At 35.2% G+C, this 14,379-nt stretch overlaps 1 protein-coding gene across 1 annotated transcript in view; it reads left to right on the top strand.

The window, feature by feature from the left end:
- The window catches only part of WDR70 (WD repeat domain 70), a 127,070-nt gene that overhangs the window by 67,297 nt on the left and 45,394 nt on the right, over nt 1-14,379 (top strand). The window contains exon 10 of the mRNA XM_079330109.1: nt 4,996-5,170. Within this exon, the coding sequence (XP_079186235.1) occupies nt 4,996-5,170 (175 nt within the window). The remainder of the gene's footprint in view (nt 1-4,995; nt 5,171-14,379) is intronic.

Raw genomic sequence — 14,379 nt, 5'->3', positions numbered from 1 at the left:
GAGGAGGTAGGACAGACGAAAAAGCTTAGTAGAATTTGGCAGGTCTGGCTTTTGAAGTTAGCATTGCTTCACTTCTTGAATTTCAACAGATTGTATTAGGGCAGTGTGTAGCTGACTCATGACAGAAATTTTCTGTACTTGCAGTCTGGGAAATGCGGCTACATAACTATAATAATTTGTGTAATGCAGCAGCATTGCCAATAATTAATTCTATTAGAAATTTTAACTTAGTAATAACATCATAAGAACATGAGAAAAAAGGGGAAAAGGAGAGAAAAAGCATTTTTTGGGGGAAAACCTGCCAAAACCTCCCCTTGAACCTCAGTAATTAAATTATTTGTTTATTATGTGTCATTGAACTTCTCAGTGGTCACGAAAATATCCACATTACCTTTCCAAAAGAACATTCCCCTCGTTTTCTAAGTTGCTTTGAATTGCTCTTGGCAAATATAAGAACTTTACAAAATCACTTTTGCAAAATCTGTTCTGCAGATGTGGAATCCATAATTTAAAAAGTTAAATTTAAACATGTGTATGCGAAGCCTTCTTCATGGATATTTGAATTGAAAAGGAATTTGTGAAAGAGAAGTCATAAATGTTGGTGGGAGTGCTTATCATTCAATGTGTTAAAACTTGATGTAATGAGCAAACAACAGTATATGCTAGAAGTATATTTTTAAAAAAATCTCTATGGCTAGTTTTTTCTAAAGAACAAACTTTTATTAAATACAGTTTGTTTTCAGGTGGAAAAAAAAGACTAATTCAGGGAATTTTTTCTTTTGTTTTCACCAGTCTTCAAAAATACCTTGATTCTGCCTTTTAGCAGAGAAATAATGTACTTCTGCCAAGTGGTGCACATAGAGCATAAAACAGTGTTACTGTTTCATGTCCCACATTTTTACTTCTGAGGAGATACTTTTAGGAAGAGGGCATTTTTGAACAAAATAAGTGCCTTGGACATTATCTGATTGATGCAGGGGTAAATTTTCTTTACTTGTTTCAACACAAACAGTAGACTGAGCTCAAAGAACTTAGGAAGTGAAAGTAGAACTTCTGTAATGCAATTTCATTTATTTTTTCATTGTGTCTGAGGAAGAGGAAATCATTAAATGGTACAAAAAACCCAGAAAAAACCCAGAAAAATTCTAGGAAAAAACTCCAGAGTCATAATTACATAATGTACACTGAGTTGACTGTTATATGGTATGTTGTTCGAGGGTCAGTAGCAGAAGGGGAGAGAGTATATGGAAGTAGTCTGTATATTTTTGCCATATTGCCAATTTAAAGACAATTTTACCTGAAGGTGAATTATTTGGGTTTCTATGCTTTTTTTTTCCTTTTTATCTCCTTCTGGCTAAAATGGGAAGAGTTAGTCACAGTATCACAGAATTGTTTGGGTTGGAAGAGACTTCAGAGGTCATCTAATTCCAAACTCGCCCCTCTTCCAGCCAAGGTCTGGGATGCCACCTGCTAGACCAGGTTGCTCAGATCCTTGTCCAGTCAGATCTTGAACATTTCTAGGGATGTGACATCCACAACTTCTCTGAGCAACCTGTGCCAGTGCCTCAAATTTTCACAGTAAAGGATTCATTCCTAATATTGATCTTAAAATTCTCCTCCTTTAAACTGTTCCCCCTTGTGCTATCACTATCTGCTTGTGTAAAAATAGTTTTCCATCTTTTTTACAAGCCTCCTTTTAGTACTTGAAGTTGCTTTTGGTCTCCCCAGAGCCTTCTCTTTTCTTGTCTGAGCAAACCCAACTCTGTCATCCTGTCCTGATAGGATTGGTGCTCCAGCCCCCTGATCCTCTTTGTTGCTTCCTCTGGACTTGCTCCAGCAGGTCCATGTCCTTTTATTACTGGGACCCCAGCTCTGGTGCAGTGCTCCAGGGGGTCTCAGCAGAGCAGAGCAGAGGGGCAGAATCCCCTCCCTGCCCTGCTGCCCACGGGGCTCTGGATGCAACCCAGGACACATTTGGCTCTCTGGGCTGTGAGTGCCATGGCTGGGGCATGTCCAGCCACAGAATCAATTGAAAAAGGTCTCTGGGATTGATGCCAGCCTGGGACCCAACACCACTGTGGTGAATCAGACCATGGCACTGCGTGGCATGTCCAGTCCTTCCTTAACACCTCCAAGGACAGTGACTCTACCACCTCCCTGGGCAGCCCATTCCAGTGTCTAATCACCCCTCCTGTGAAGAAATTCTTCCCAATGTCCTAAACGTCCTTTCGTTCCAGTGAAGTTATGTCCCTAAGGTCCTTCAGTGATCTCTGCTTCTTGACTCTCACTGGTCTGAAGGAAAATATAAAACATACATAGTTTACAAATTAGTCCTGATGTTTTTGCTTGGTGGTGATTCAGTCAGAAACCATGCTAAGCTGAAATTTTGCACATAGTATTATGAAATATGTTTGCAATATGATGTCCACTTAAAAATAAAAATAGGAAATATTTCCTATTTCCATAAAGAAAAAAATACTTAAAAGATCTTATGTGAAAGAAGACATGAAAGATCTCAGTGTATGCTCCAGAATTAAGGGCTCTCGGGGAGTGACTGACAAATTTGGAACTAATATATAGGTGGCTTCTTATAAAAGACTTACTTTTAGTAGAATTTTTTTTCATTAGATCTAGTAGCAGCAAGGCAACAGCAAAGACATGCTCAGTGTGGGGACATTAAGAAAACATTAAGGGTATATTAAATATATACTGTAGGCTGTGTGGGCATTTTTGGCAGGGCACATAACTCATGTATGGGAATATGGCCAACTGTCTGCAGTGGAAGCAGCAGTTCAGAGGACTTGGATTTTTCAACTGACCTGTAGATATTACAGCTGATTTAGGACTCATACTTCTTTTAATGTGTTTTATAAGGAACAAGAGTATACAAGTGCTTCTTCTTCCTTTACAGTAGAAAGGCAAAATGATAAAAAAGTTTGAATATGCTCTTAGTGTGGCCAATTTTTGAGGTTTTTGACAGGACAGTGAGCCCTAAAAAGAAGGAAACAAGGCTTTTAAAAAGTCATTCCATGCCAGCAGAAATAAAGAATGGTTAAGGATGGTAAAGAATTCTGAAGAATTTGTTTCTGAATTACATCTGAGATGCTTGTGAGGCATCTGAAATGAAAGGGGATGGCAGGCTCTGAAGTTCCCTGCACATATCTGTGTTACCAGGTGCACCACCTGAGAACGGGTGTGCCAAGGCAGTCCTTGGGAACTTGCACTGTATGAGAGAACAGAACTTTTCTGCAGGAGATGATCACCACTGAAGGAAGAAAAGAAGCTGAAAGTACACAACATTCAAATCTGATTTTGGAGGGATTGAGTATTATAAAGGAAGGGGAATAGAAAAAGACTCAAGTTTTGACGAAGTATCACAGTAGGAGAAAGTGTAAATGAAAGGCAGGCTGAGATGGTTGCTAACTACACAAGGAGTTGAAGAAAGGAATCTCAGAATCATGGTTTGAGGATTAAAGCAACTTCTGAAGATCTTCTAATCAGCCTAATTTAAAATAATACTTCATTTAAAATGAAAATTGTAGTTAAAACTACCAAACAACAAACCTGCCAAAACCTCAAACCCAAACTAATCATGAGAACACTTGAATGTCTTATGCTAAAATGTCTTATTGCCAAAAAAGGCAATGAAGTGATGTCTTACAGATAGGAGATTTGAAGACTTTTTAAAATGAAACTAATCTTGACTTCTTATGGACAACTGGAAATTAATTCTACATAGTCATTTTAACTTACAGTTCCTGATTTCTCATTATTGTCATTAAATATGCAATTACTTATAACTTCTCTGAGGTATTTCAAACTCATTTTCTTGTCTCTTTTATTCTCAAATTATTTATATGTCACCTCTATGGCCTGTCTGGTCTTACAGCTCTGATGGAAGTTCCTGGTGTTGTGCTGGGGTATCTTGTCTCATTCTGGAGAAATGGCAGCCTCTGTTAAAGTTGTATTTGCTTTGCTAAGGACCAGTGAATTATGTGCTGATGGATCACAGGCAATGTTTGTATAGTCTAAACAAATGGGGTTGTCCTGAGAACCTTGAGACTTTTTCTTTGTAAATGAATGATCTTCCTTCTTTTGCCAAATTCTGAAATTCTTCTCTGCATTAGATGCCAGAAGAGTTTTGAATTTTTATATGGAAAGACCTCAACATATTACATGGACAGAAAACATTTGTATCTAAGACAGTTTAAAGGGTCCACCTGTATTCTAGTGTTTTAATTCTTTCTCATTTGGATGTTTTTCTGTATCTAAGGAACAGTGAAGATCCAGGCAGATACTCTTTTTCCATTAAAAAGAAGAAGGATGTATTTGTTTTGCTAATAATGTGGGAAAAACTCAACTTGAAAAAAAGTTACATAAATTATTCTTTCTAAAATATTTGAAGAACATTTTTATAACAGAACTCTAACACCTTCAGGATTAGTAGAAGAGAACTGCAATAGTATTACAATTAATGTTTAAAATGCCTTTTTAAAATGAAGTGTGAAGAAAAACCAGCCATTTAAAAGCAAAATATTCAGATTTTGTTATGTCTGAATAGTTAAGAAGTCTGTTGAAGTTTTTAATTTGTATGATTCATGCCTATTTCCTGCAGTATTTATTCTTTGTAGAAGAGTGAATGCTTTCTTCTCCTTGATTTCCAGTGGCAGTGGAAATTATTAAGTAGCTGTGTATTAACTTTTTATTATCTTCCAAATTCTAAATAATTTATGTATTTACATGAGAGTTTTGGGAAAAAGTGTTTTGGTCTGGGTTTTTTTTTTTATTTATTATTTTTTTAAACTTCAGATGCATTTTAGTGAACATGATGTTTCTTATTGAAAAGTTCTCCACATATCTTTAATGCTGTTTTGCCATTATGATTCAATTTGAACAATATTATATGCCATCTGTGCTGGAAAAGTTGTTTGGTTTTATCACAAGAAGAATTGTTATATATATATATATAAACATTTATTTAAACTCCTATTTCAGAACTGTGAGGACTTGGGATGTTAACAATGAAAAAAAGCACAAAAGTGTCTTTAAGCCACGATCAGTTCAAGGAAAACGGGTGATTCCTACAACTTGCACATACAGCAGAGATGGGAAACTTATTGCAGCCGGCTGCCAAGATGGCTCTATCCAGATCTGGGATAGGAATATGACTGTAAGTCCAGTATTTGATAACAATATATGCTTCTATTATTTCGAGTGCAAATGTTGAAACACATAAAATCAGTTTTGGTACTTTATATTTTTATTTATTTCCCCTCCTCTCCCCTCTGTCCTGAAAATCAACTAACTTTTAGGCATGACTTAGTGTTTCTTCTGCTTTTCCACCACTGATCATTAAATCTGCTGCTATTAAGTTCAAAATGCTGGGAAAACTCTTGGTAGTCTGTGTGAAAAAAAAAAAAAAAAAGTTGACCAAATATTTGTATGTAGATTATTATTAATTTAAGATGGAATGCTTGTGAGAAAAGCTGTAATTTCTAGTTGTTATATAATTTATTTGAGATGTTAAATGTATTGTGGGCTAACTCTTAAAACTTGATACTGAAACCAATCATTAATCCATATAATAGGTAGATAAGAAGAGCATCTAAGTGGGTGATGATACAGCCAATGCAGCACATTACATGGCAAATGCTATATTGTTTAATGTGTAAAAATAAACACTGAGGCAAATTTGAACCACATATGTAAATGCATTGCAGTCAGAAGGAATCAGAATGGAAACCATTTCAAATTTATCAAAATCAGGAAATATTTCTGTTTATATTGAACTAAATAATCTAATTTCCAGTAGTTATGGTTTGAACGATATTCTTGCTACTACATTATGATTTGAAGCTTAGAGCATTCAGTACTCACTGTTGCTTTGTGTAGTATAGCTTACAAACCAGTCCAGTTCCAAGAGTTTAATTTTGCAATATCAAGTGCAAATTCATCAGGCTAAGTTTTACTGCTTTGAAAAATAATCAGCCTAGTAAATCATCCATATTCTCTTTTTATGCCCCATCTTATGCAAAGAAGATTAAGTGGGGTAGGTAGCAATGGCATGCATTGGAGGAGAAAATGGAAATAGAGTCAATCTTTTTTTAAAGCCAAAATGAGAATACAATGGAAATGAGGCAAGAAGAGCAGGATTGTGGAACTGGTGTTATAGATCTCTGAAAGCTGTACAATTCCAGTTGGATAGCTTTGGTAAGTAAAACTGAACTAGTGCAGGTTACATTAGTCTGTTCAAATTCGTTTTTCAAGATATTTGATTTTTAAAAGGAAAACAGACAATCTGGGCAGCTTTTTACAAAGATTTAACAAGATTTGATTGCTGGAGGCAGAAGGAAATGTATAGTTTTAAAAGGAAAAGAAAGCCTGTGGATCATACTCAAAGTACAGCCTGTATTTTGGGATTGCAATCTATTTTTATTTCTGTTTTTATTTCTACTATAAACCTAGTAAAACTTCCTAATGGCACGAAGCTTGAGAATTCATCCTAAGTGTAAACTTGTTCTAACAGAATAATAAATTTTTCAGAGGCTGGCTTTCATCACCTGTGTATGTTGTTTATTTTAACATATACAGTATTGAAATATTAAGCTTTCTGGTGTAGTTTTAACAATAGTGCTCTTGGTAGTCTGCTTTTTCATGTGCTTTTCCTTTTGAACTTTTCTGTGTCTGTATGATGACATATTGCAATGCTGATTGAGTGCAGTTTAAGGTGATTATGAGTAATTTAAAGATATATCCTGTGTGTCTTGTGCAATTTCTAGTGGGTGACCCCTGTATAACAAGGCAAGACTAAAGTGATTTTCTAGTAGAAATTAAGTTAGTGGTGTTCTTGGGTTTGTATTTTTAATGTCTAAAGAGTCTTTGTCTTTGCTTTTGTTGGTTTCATTAAGAAGCATGCAAGGTTTTTGAGTGAAGGAGAAGGTAAATTGTATTTTTTGTGGTATTCTTACCTAAGACTGCTGGTATCCTCTGGAGATCCCTGAGTATAATTAGAATCAAGTGTTTCAAAAGGCATGCTGATTAAACAATTTGAAAAAGCCATCATCTTATATTTGGGGATGGGAAGGGGATCAGAAAAAAATTTTCAAATGCAGCATGTGTTCAGCATGACAGTTTGAAAGAAAAGGATGAAACTGACTCCTGCAGTGGAATGATGAAAACATGCACTGGCCTGACAGGATGCAGAAATGCTTGCAGAGGCAAACAAGAAAATGCTGTTATTACAAATTGATGCTGTTCTTGGGGTACAATCTGTGTGTGACATAGGAAAATGGTAAAGCTGTGGAGGATCGAGGTGTGATGATTAAACTTCATAAAGAAATATATAGTAGAAATATAAACTTCTGACTTTTGAACAGAAAGCTGTAATTCCCATTCAGCAAATACCATTTGGTTCTGTTAAAACAAGTGTAGAGCTATATATATACAGATTTTGCTGTGCTACAGTACAACTGTATCAAGTCAAAATTAAGAGAGCATTTATGTTTATCTTGACAAAGCTCTATTCAGTCAGTAGCAAAAGTCACTAGTGTTTGAAAGCAGAAAATACTTGCCATATCAGTTCGGATTTATTCTGGCATCATTATTTATGCTATGTGCCTGGTCCATATTCATCTGGAAGGAGAGATTCAGGAAGGTGTTTAAAATTGATTGTTGCTTATTTGACCATAGTGTCATGACAGGAATGATGCAATAAAGGTCTGTTGTGACTGTCTGAATTTGATTTTGCCTTTGTGCAAGAATGTAAATGACAGTTTAATGCTGATCCTGAGTGCCCAAACCCCTGTTCCTGCATAAGACACTAACAGTACAAATTATATCCATGAAGATTGTCCATCCAGATATTATGGCTCACACTAGATAAACACTCATAGTGGCTGTTATCCTGGTTGTGAAGATTTTTAGATGCATTTATTTTTGAGTTGAGTCAAACACAGTCCCTACTAGAGAGGGAGGCTTCTGTTCTGTCTTACTTCAGTGAAAATGTAAAGTCCCTGCTTTCCCACTCAAAAAGGTTCATCAACTCTTCACAGAATCACAGAATGGGTGGGGCTGGAAGGGCCCAAAGTGGGTCATCTTGTCCAACCTCCCTGCTCAAGTAGGGTCATCCCTGAGCACACACACAGTTTAGGATTGTGTCCAGATCATTCTTGTATACCTCAGGTGAGGGAGACTCCACAACCTCTTTGGGCAAGTTGTTCCAGTGCTGTCAGTGCACAGTAAAGAAGTTCCTCCTCATGTTCAGGTGGAACTTCTTGTGCATCTATTCCTGCCTGTTGCCTCTTGTCCTATTACAGTATTACAGTGTTACAGAAGCACCAGTTCCATGGGCAGAAATGAGTACCCCAAAGGAAAGAGGTGATGATGCACTTTCAAAGAGCAAAAGGGACACTCATTAGAAGCAGGTACAATGGGGCAGTGTTGGTGGGAAGCCATCACTGTACCACTTTGCAAGAAAGAAAATACCCCACAAATCTCCTTTGTCATAGTTTCTGATGCTGGTATATTTTTATTCTCTGCTTCCCACATTACTTTGTTATGCCTGTCTAGAGAAATCATACTGATGTGTCAATCAAAGGGTAAAGAAATTAAAAATGAACATGTTGTGCAGTGACATCCCCATCATCACAGGCACATCACCTGTGTTGTATGGTGCTCCATGGTGTAGAACTTGGTCTAGAATGGTGTGATTGAATAATTGTTGATTTTTAATTTAGGGGAAGATAAGATCTTGTCTATGTTGTATTTTATCCATTCTTCTGAAGTCAAAGTAGTTATTTGGTTATCTTCATCATGTGGTGTTTTTTTTCCAAGCCACTTTTGAACTATCTCAGAATCTGTTGTTTTTTGGTTTGGGTTTTTTTTTTTTTAATTTTAATTATATTGCTTTGCTTAGGGAGTGATTTTAGCGTGTGATCAATTCACTTCTGACTAGTAATGAACACCATGAATGTTTCATTCAGTTTTTTACTTCCACTCTTTTTTGGTATGATTCCAAATCTCCCAGCTGTATGCAGTGAGAGTAAAAACACTTTTGGAACTTTTGGAGGAAGATTTTTTCTTAATTCATGACACTGACATTGGTAACTTGCTAGTGCTGAAGTTAGCCAAATGCATTCCGGCTTCGCCTACCTTTTTCCAAACTTCCTCAGCAGGATCATGATCCATTATAATCACCTGCCTCAGAGGATTTTTTTGTTTTGTCATAAATCTGTATTATTTTCTCACGTATGTTATTTTGTCAGTGCATGTTTCTTCTTTAAGGTTCATGTACATGTGCTTTTACAGTGCACATTAGCAGAGCGATCTGTCAGTGTATTTGAAATATTATGAACACTGTCAACTTGGCTTAAAATAACAGCTTCAAAGGACATAAAAAATAACTTCCTTCTAACTTTGAATGAATAGTGGAAACAACAGTGTGAAGTAGTCAATCATAACATAGCACATTAGAACATTCTCAATTTAAATGTTCTGAGACATGGAGAAAAGTGTCTGGCAAATATGGAAAGTTGAAGAGCATTAGTGGTCAAAATAAGGCAGTACCTCAAAAATTCTTGGTTCACAGGGCAATGCAGTGAAACCACTAGGTTTAGCTGTAGTTCAAATAAGTTCAAATTCCTCATCTTACCTGTGCTTGCCCATTTAGAGCTTTTGCAAGCCTGTAGTAGTATATATTTCTGAACAAATTGATCTATGGAATCAGACTTTAGTATAGAGAATACAGAGTGTCTTGCCAACTACTAAACCTTTGTGTTCTGATTTTCCTGTCCAAAAATGGGAACATCTCATTCTTGGAGATAGGGAAAGACTGAAATAACTTTTGAAGCGTATTGTGAATTAAAATTGAAATCTTTTCAGTGAACACAAAATCTCCCTTCATTTTCCACAATAAGCAGGAAAGCTGGAGATGTTTTTTCATTAGTTACAATTAGGGATTTTTGGGGTAAAAAAGCTAGACTTTTTAGTTAGCCTTTCTTAATCTTTCAAACCACCTGATGAGGCTACCTGTTATGTGAATTTTTTCCTCCATCTTTTCCTGGATGTGTTCAGCACAGCAGAGCACAAACAACTTCTCTGTGTATGCCAGGCTGAATCATGTTGCACAGTTTCACACATCACCTATTTTATGATATATCATTGCAGCTGTGATGAAAATATTAACAAAGATGTTGAGGAGGCAATTTGTAAGAGAAGTGGTCATGTCTTTTAAATGCCTTTGAGAAAGCAGCTTGTACACTCAAAATCTTATCTGTTTTTTTTCCTAGCTATGTTAAACTTGGTTATAAACTTTGAGTAATTTTTGTAAGCTTTTACCTTTCTACTGGCTGCACTATAAGTAGTAAAGAATTAGTTTCAACAAATACCTCTGTAATAACTTTGCCTTTTACACCTGTAATAGGTTTATTTTTTATATAGTGTAAATCTGAACATGAAAGGCACAATGTTTTGTAATTTTCAGCATGATTCTCATTAAGCAAATTGGTTCAGTGCTCATGGAAATATTTTTATAGTGAATGATTGACCTCTATTTTTTTACTTTCTTGTTTCATAAAAGACAGGCATAGCTTTAACTCCATTCTTCTGCTCTAAAGTGAGCATTTGATGCAGTATTGCTGAATTACTGCTTTGTTAGCATTTTCTTTTCTCCTTGTTTTAAAAACCTACTCTGATTTTAAATTGCTAGAATAATTTATGTATTTTGATCAGTTTAAATTACTTAGCTAAAGCTCAAAGTGGTCTTGCAGAACTTAAAATTCACAATAATACTGAAATTCAACACTATAATAATGTACTGCCCACATGAATATTCCCAAAAGTGATGTGATCAAGTGGTAATCCCAATAATCTGTTTTCCACATGCCCTTCAGCCACCCTATCCTCAAAATATAAGGGGAAGAAACGTGGAACGTCACAGTATGCCCTGAATTTAAACAGATCTAAGCTCTGTACATTTTAATTACAAATAGTCATGTTAAAAGTATTTTCCAAATAATTGCATGATTTATAGATGTAAGATAAATACATTTCTATATTTAGTGATGATTTGCTTTGGAAGGGTTTCTGTAAGCTTTTAGTTTTTAATTTTGTGGTGTGCTGTTGGAAGTTTTAAGGTAGAATTTTTAGAGACAAAAGGTTTCACAAGTACTGGAGCCATTTTGAAATAATAGTGTACAACTAAGGACACAGATTTAGATAATGAGAAATAATTGTTTGAAAAGTTTTGAATTGTTTGGTTTTTGTTCTTTTTTAATGGAAATCCAAGTCCAGATCTTATTTGGAAATTTCTTTTGCAAACTTTAGTTTGTTCATGATGGATTTTACAGCTGATGCTGCCAAGACAGAGTAATCAAAACTAGTAGTAAGATCTGAGACTTGCTGTAAATACTTTCCCATTAATTGGAAGGTCATTTGAGGGGATTTATACCCATGTGTTAGGAACAAGAGGTTGTTGAATATTCACACAGTTACGGGATTCATTTTGCATGTACTGACATGCAAAAGACATGGCTGTCAGTAATTAATTCCTGAAATGTCTTATATCTGTCCACTAGAAAACTTTGCTATACACATGCATTTTTAGATGCAGTTTTTACCAGTTCATTGTGTGTCTTTGTCATCTTATCCATCACAGCATTAGAGAATTACACTTTTTTTCACACCAGCAAGATTTTATTAATCTTTTTTCACCGTGGAATATTCCCTTGTCTATTTGGATGATTTTTTAATGTATAGAATTTAATGTTTATATTGATATCTCCACAGCATTAAAAATATTCCTGTGAAATGTCAGTATTTAATAAAAACAGTTTACAGTGACTGTTCTTAAATTTGCTGAATATCACTACCACAGCTAAACAGCAGGGAAATCTTCCAATTTCCCCCAAGTATGTAACATGCTTCATGCTTTGAAGAGGGCAGTCTGGCTACATCTGGAAATTTCTTGTGTAAATACAAGATGAAGGATATCCAAATATACTATATTCCCCTTTCAAACTTAAGGTAAGTTTTCCATATCCATAATATTCCACTCTTTCATTCCATATGTATATGTGCCAGACCTCTGTTCCAGAAACTGGAAATCACACACAAGCTTGCCAGCAGCAAATATTAACAGATTCATATATTATTCCTTTTTGTATACGTCTGGGTTAGCCAGTACATCACTATCTGTACCCTGAAGCCAGCCACAGTAAAGAATCTGACAATCATGTGCTGAGATAAAATGTGCCCTGCTGTATTTCTAAGTGCATTTCTCTCTTATGTAATAAACAGTTTATAGTTAAGAACTATCTAAATGTTTGCACTATCTAATATAGTGATGAAAGGCAATTCTAAATCTTGAAGTCCGTCTCACCCCAATGAAAATAGGTTAAAGGATTTTGTTTTGGATTCATGTATGGTTGAGAAAAAAGGCTTATCCCACAAGGATTATATATCTCTCTTTGGTTTATTATTTGGAAAACTAAATGTAAGACTTAAGAGAAATAATTTCAAAATTACAATTTGAGAAGAGTAGGCATTATAGCAACATGATTGGCTTTATTAATATTGTAGTGCTATTAGTATTAATACAACATGAATAATGTTACAGAAATAGAAAGATGAAATAATGAAAAATAATGGAAAAAAATAAAAAGCCTTCTTGAGCTAGCTTTGTTACTTTAGAGAAAATTTTCCTTTTTTTCAGAGGTGAAAAGTGGAAGGTATAAATACTACATTCTGACCTAACAAGAAGTGAACTCCAGAGTGGTTTGGCTTATCAGAGAAATGGCTTTTAGATACTGTAGTGTATGCATTGCTCAAGCAAGCTGAACACTTCAGTGGTCTAGAGTCTGATAGGGTTTGTAAATTATGGAAAGACTGTTGAGCTTGATGTGTATATTAGGAAGCTGGTTTTGCCTCCAAATGTATCTCATTGTGCTAGGTCACTATTTCTTGAAGCATGTGAGATGAAGAGCAGGATTATGTTGTGAATTACCTAAAAGCCATGAAAAGTGCATTTCTGTACGACTCTTGGTCATTGTATTTATTTTATTAGAGAAACCAAAGACTCGCACATTTTAAAATACTTAACAGAAGGAAATCTGTTACAGCTTGAACAAGTGAGTTAAAACCAAAAAATGGGAAATGGCTTCTGAGCCATGGAATATACAGGAGGTTTGCAGGAGATAAGTTATAGTGAGGCATAGGTTACATACATTTAACTCAGGGAGTTTGATAAAGAACAACTTTTTCTCTACAGAGAGAACAATGGATTCATGGTTGCATCCATTAAAAGGTGCACTTCTGTGGGGATACAGTTTAAATAATTGGCCATAATACACTAGAGACCATACTCAATTCCTAAAGAATGTAAGTCTTGTTAACTTTAACTGAAAAGATTTGAATGGCATTTCTAGAGAATTCATAATAAGATTATAAGCCAAACAAGTTATTTTTGTGTCCGTTATTATCAATGAGAAGATGAACTGCACAGCTAAATTATATCTTGGCAGCAGGTACAGAACTAAACTGATCATATGAAATAAGAAGTATTTTTAATAATATATTTTTTGTAAGACAGCTTCAGTAAACAGGTTTCTTGCAACTCTAGGTACAAATCTCATAATTAAAACCTGATTGAATATATGTGAGGCTTTCTTCATGACTAAGCAAAACTTCTTCCAGTGCAAAATATTTTAAAATAAAGGGGTATTTCATGATCTTCCCATTTCCTAAAGTTTGTTTTCAACAGATGTTAGTGCTAAACAGTTAGCAGAGAGGTGGTGAAATAGGTGGAGCATTGTCCAGCTGTGTTTTATTTAATGTATGACTGGAGTGATACTACACAGACTGAAATCAGATACATCCGTGAAACAGCTGCTTTCCTTAAACCAAGTTCTAAATTTCTCATGAGATAGAGAACTGGACTTGGAGTTGGATATGGCTACCTTTGTGTTTCACACATTATATGTAAATACATATGCAATGTGTCTAAGTATGTCCAGAGACTTATAATGGCATTCTAGTTCAATAGACTTTCTGAATAATGTATAATCATTTTAAGCAGTAATTCAAACAACATATTCTTACATATTTCAACATATGTAATTTTCATTTAAATTAAGCAGAGTTGTAAAGAAGTTCCATTATGGTTACTATTTCATTTTGCACTCTGTATATGTAACACTTTGAGATTTGGCTTGTGACTGTTTTGTGCTCAAAGCAGTCACCCATAATGACCACTAAATTTTATTTTATATTTAGTGCATTTTGTGAAGGTTGGGATAGGATGGCCAAATGATAAAGTACTGTGCTAATTTATATGCAAAGAGAGAGTTGCTCTAAAAACTCTTAATTAATTAGATAATCATGGAT

Source organism: Erithacus rubecula (assembly GCF_903797595.1).
Source record: "Erithacus rubecula genome assembly, chromosome: Z".
Taxonomy (NCBI): Eukaryota; Metazoa; Chordata; class Aves; order Passeriformes; family Muscicapidae; genus Erithacus; species Erithacus rubecula.
The sequence above is the reverse complement of the archived record's forward strand: the minus strand, read 5'-3'. Positions and strand labels throughout refer to the sequence as shown.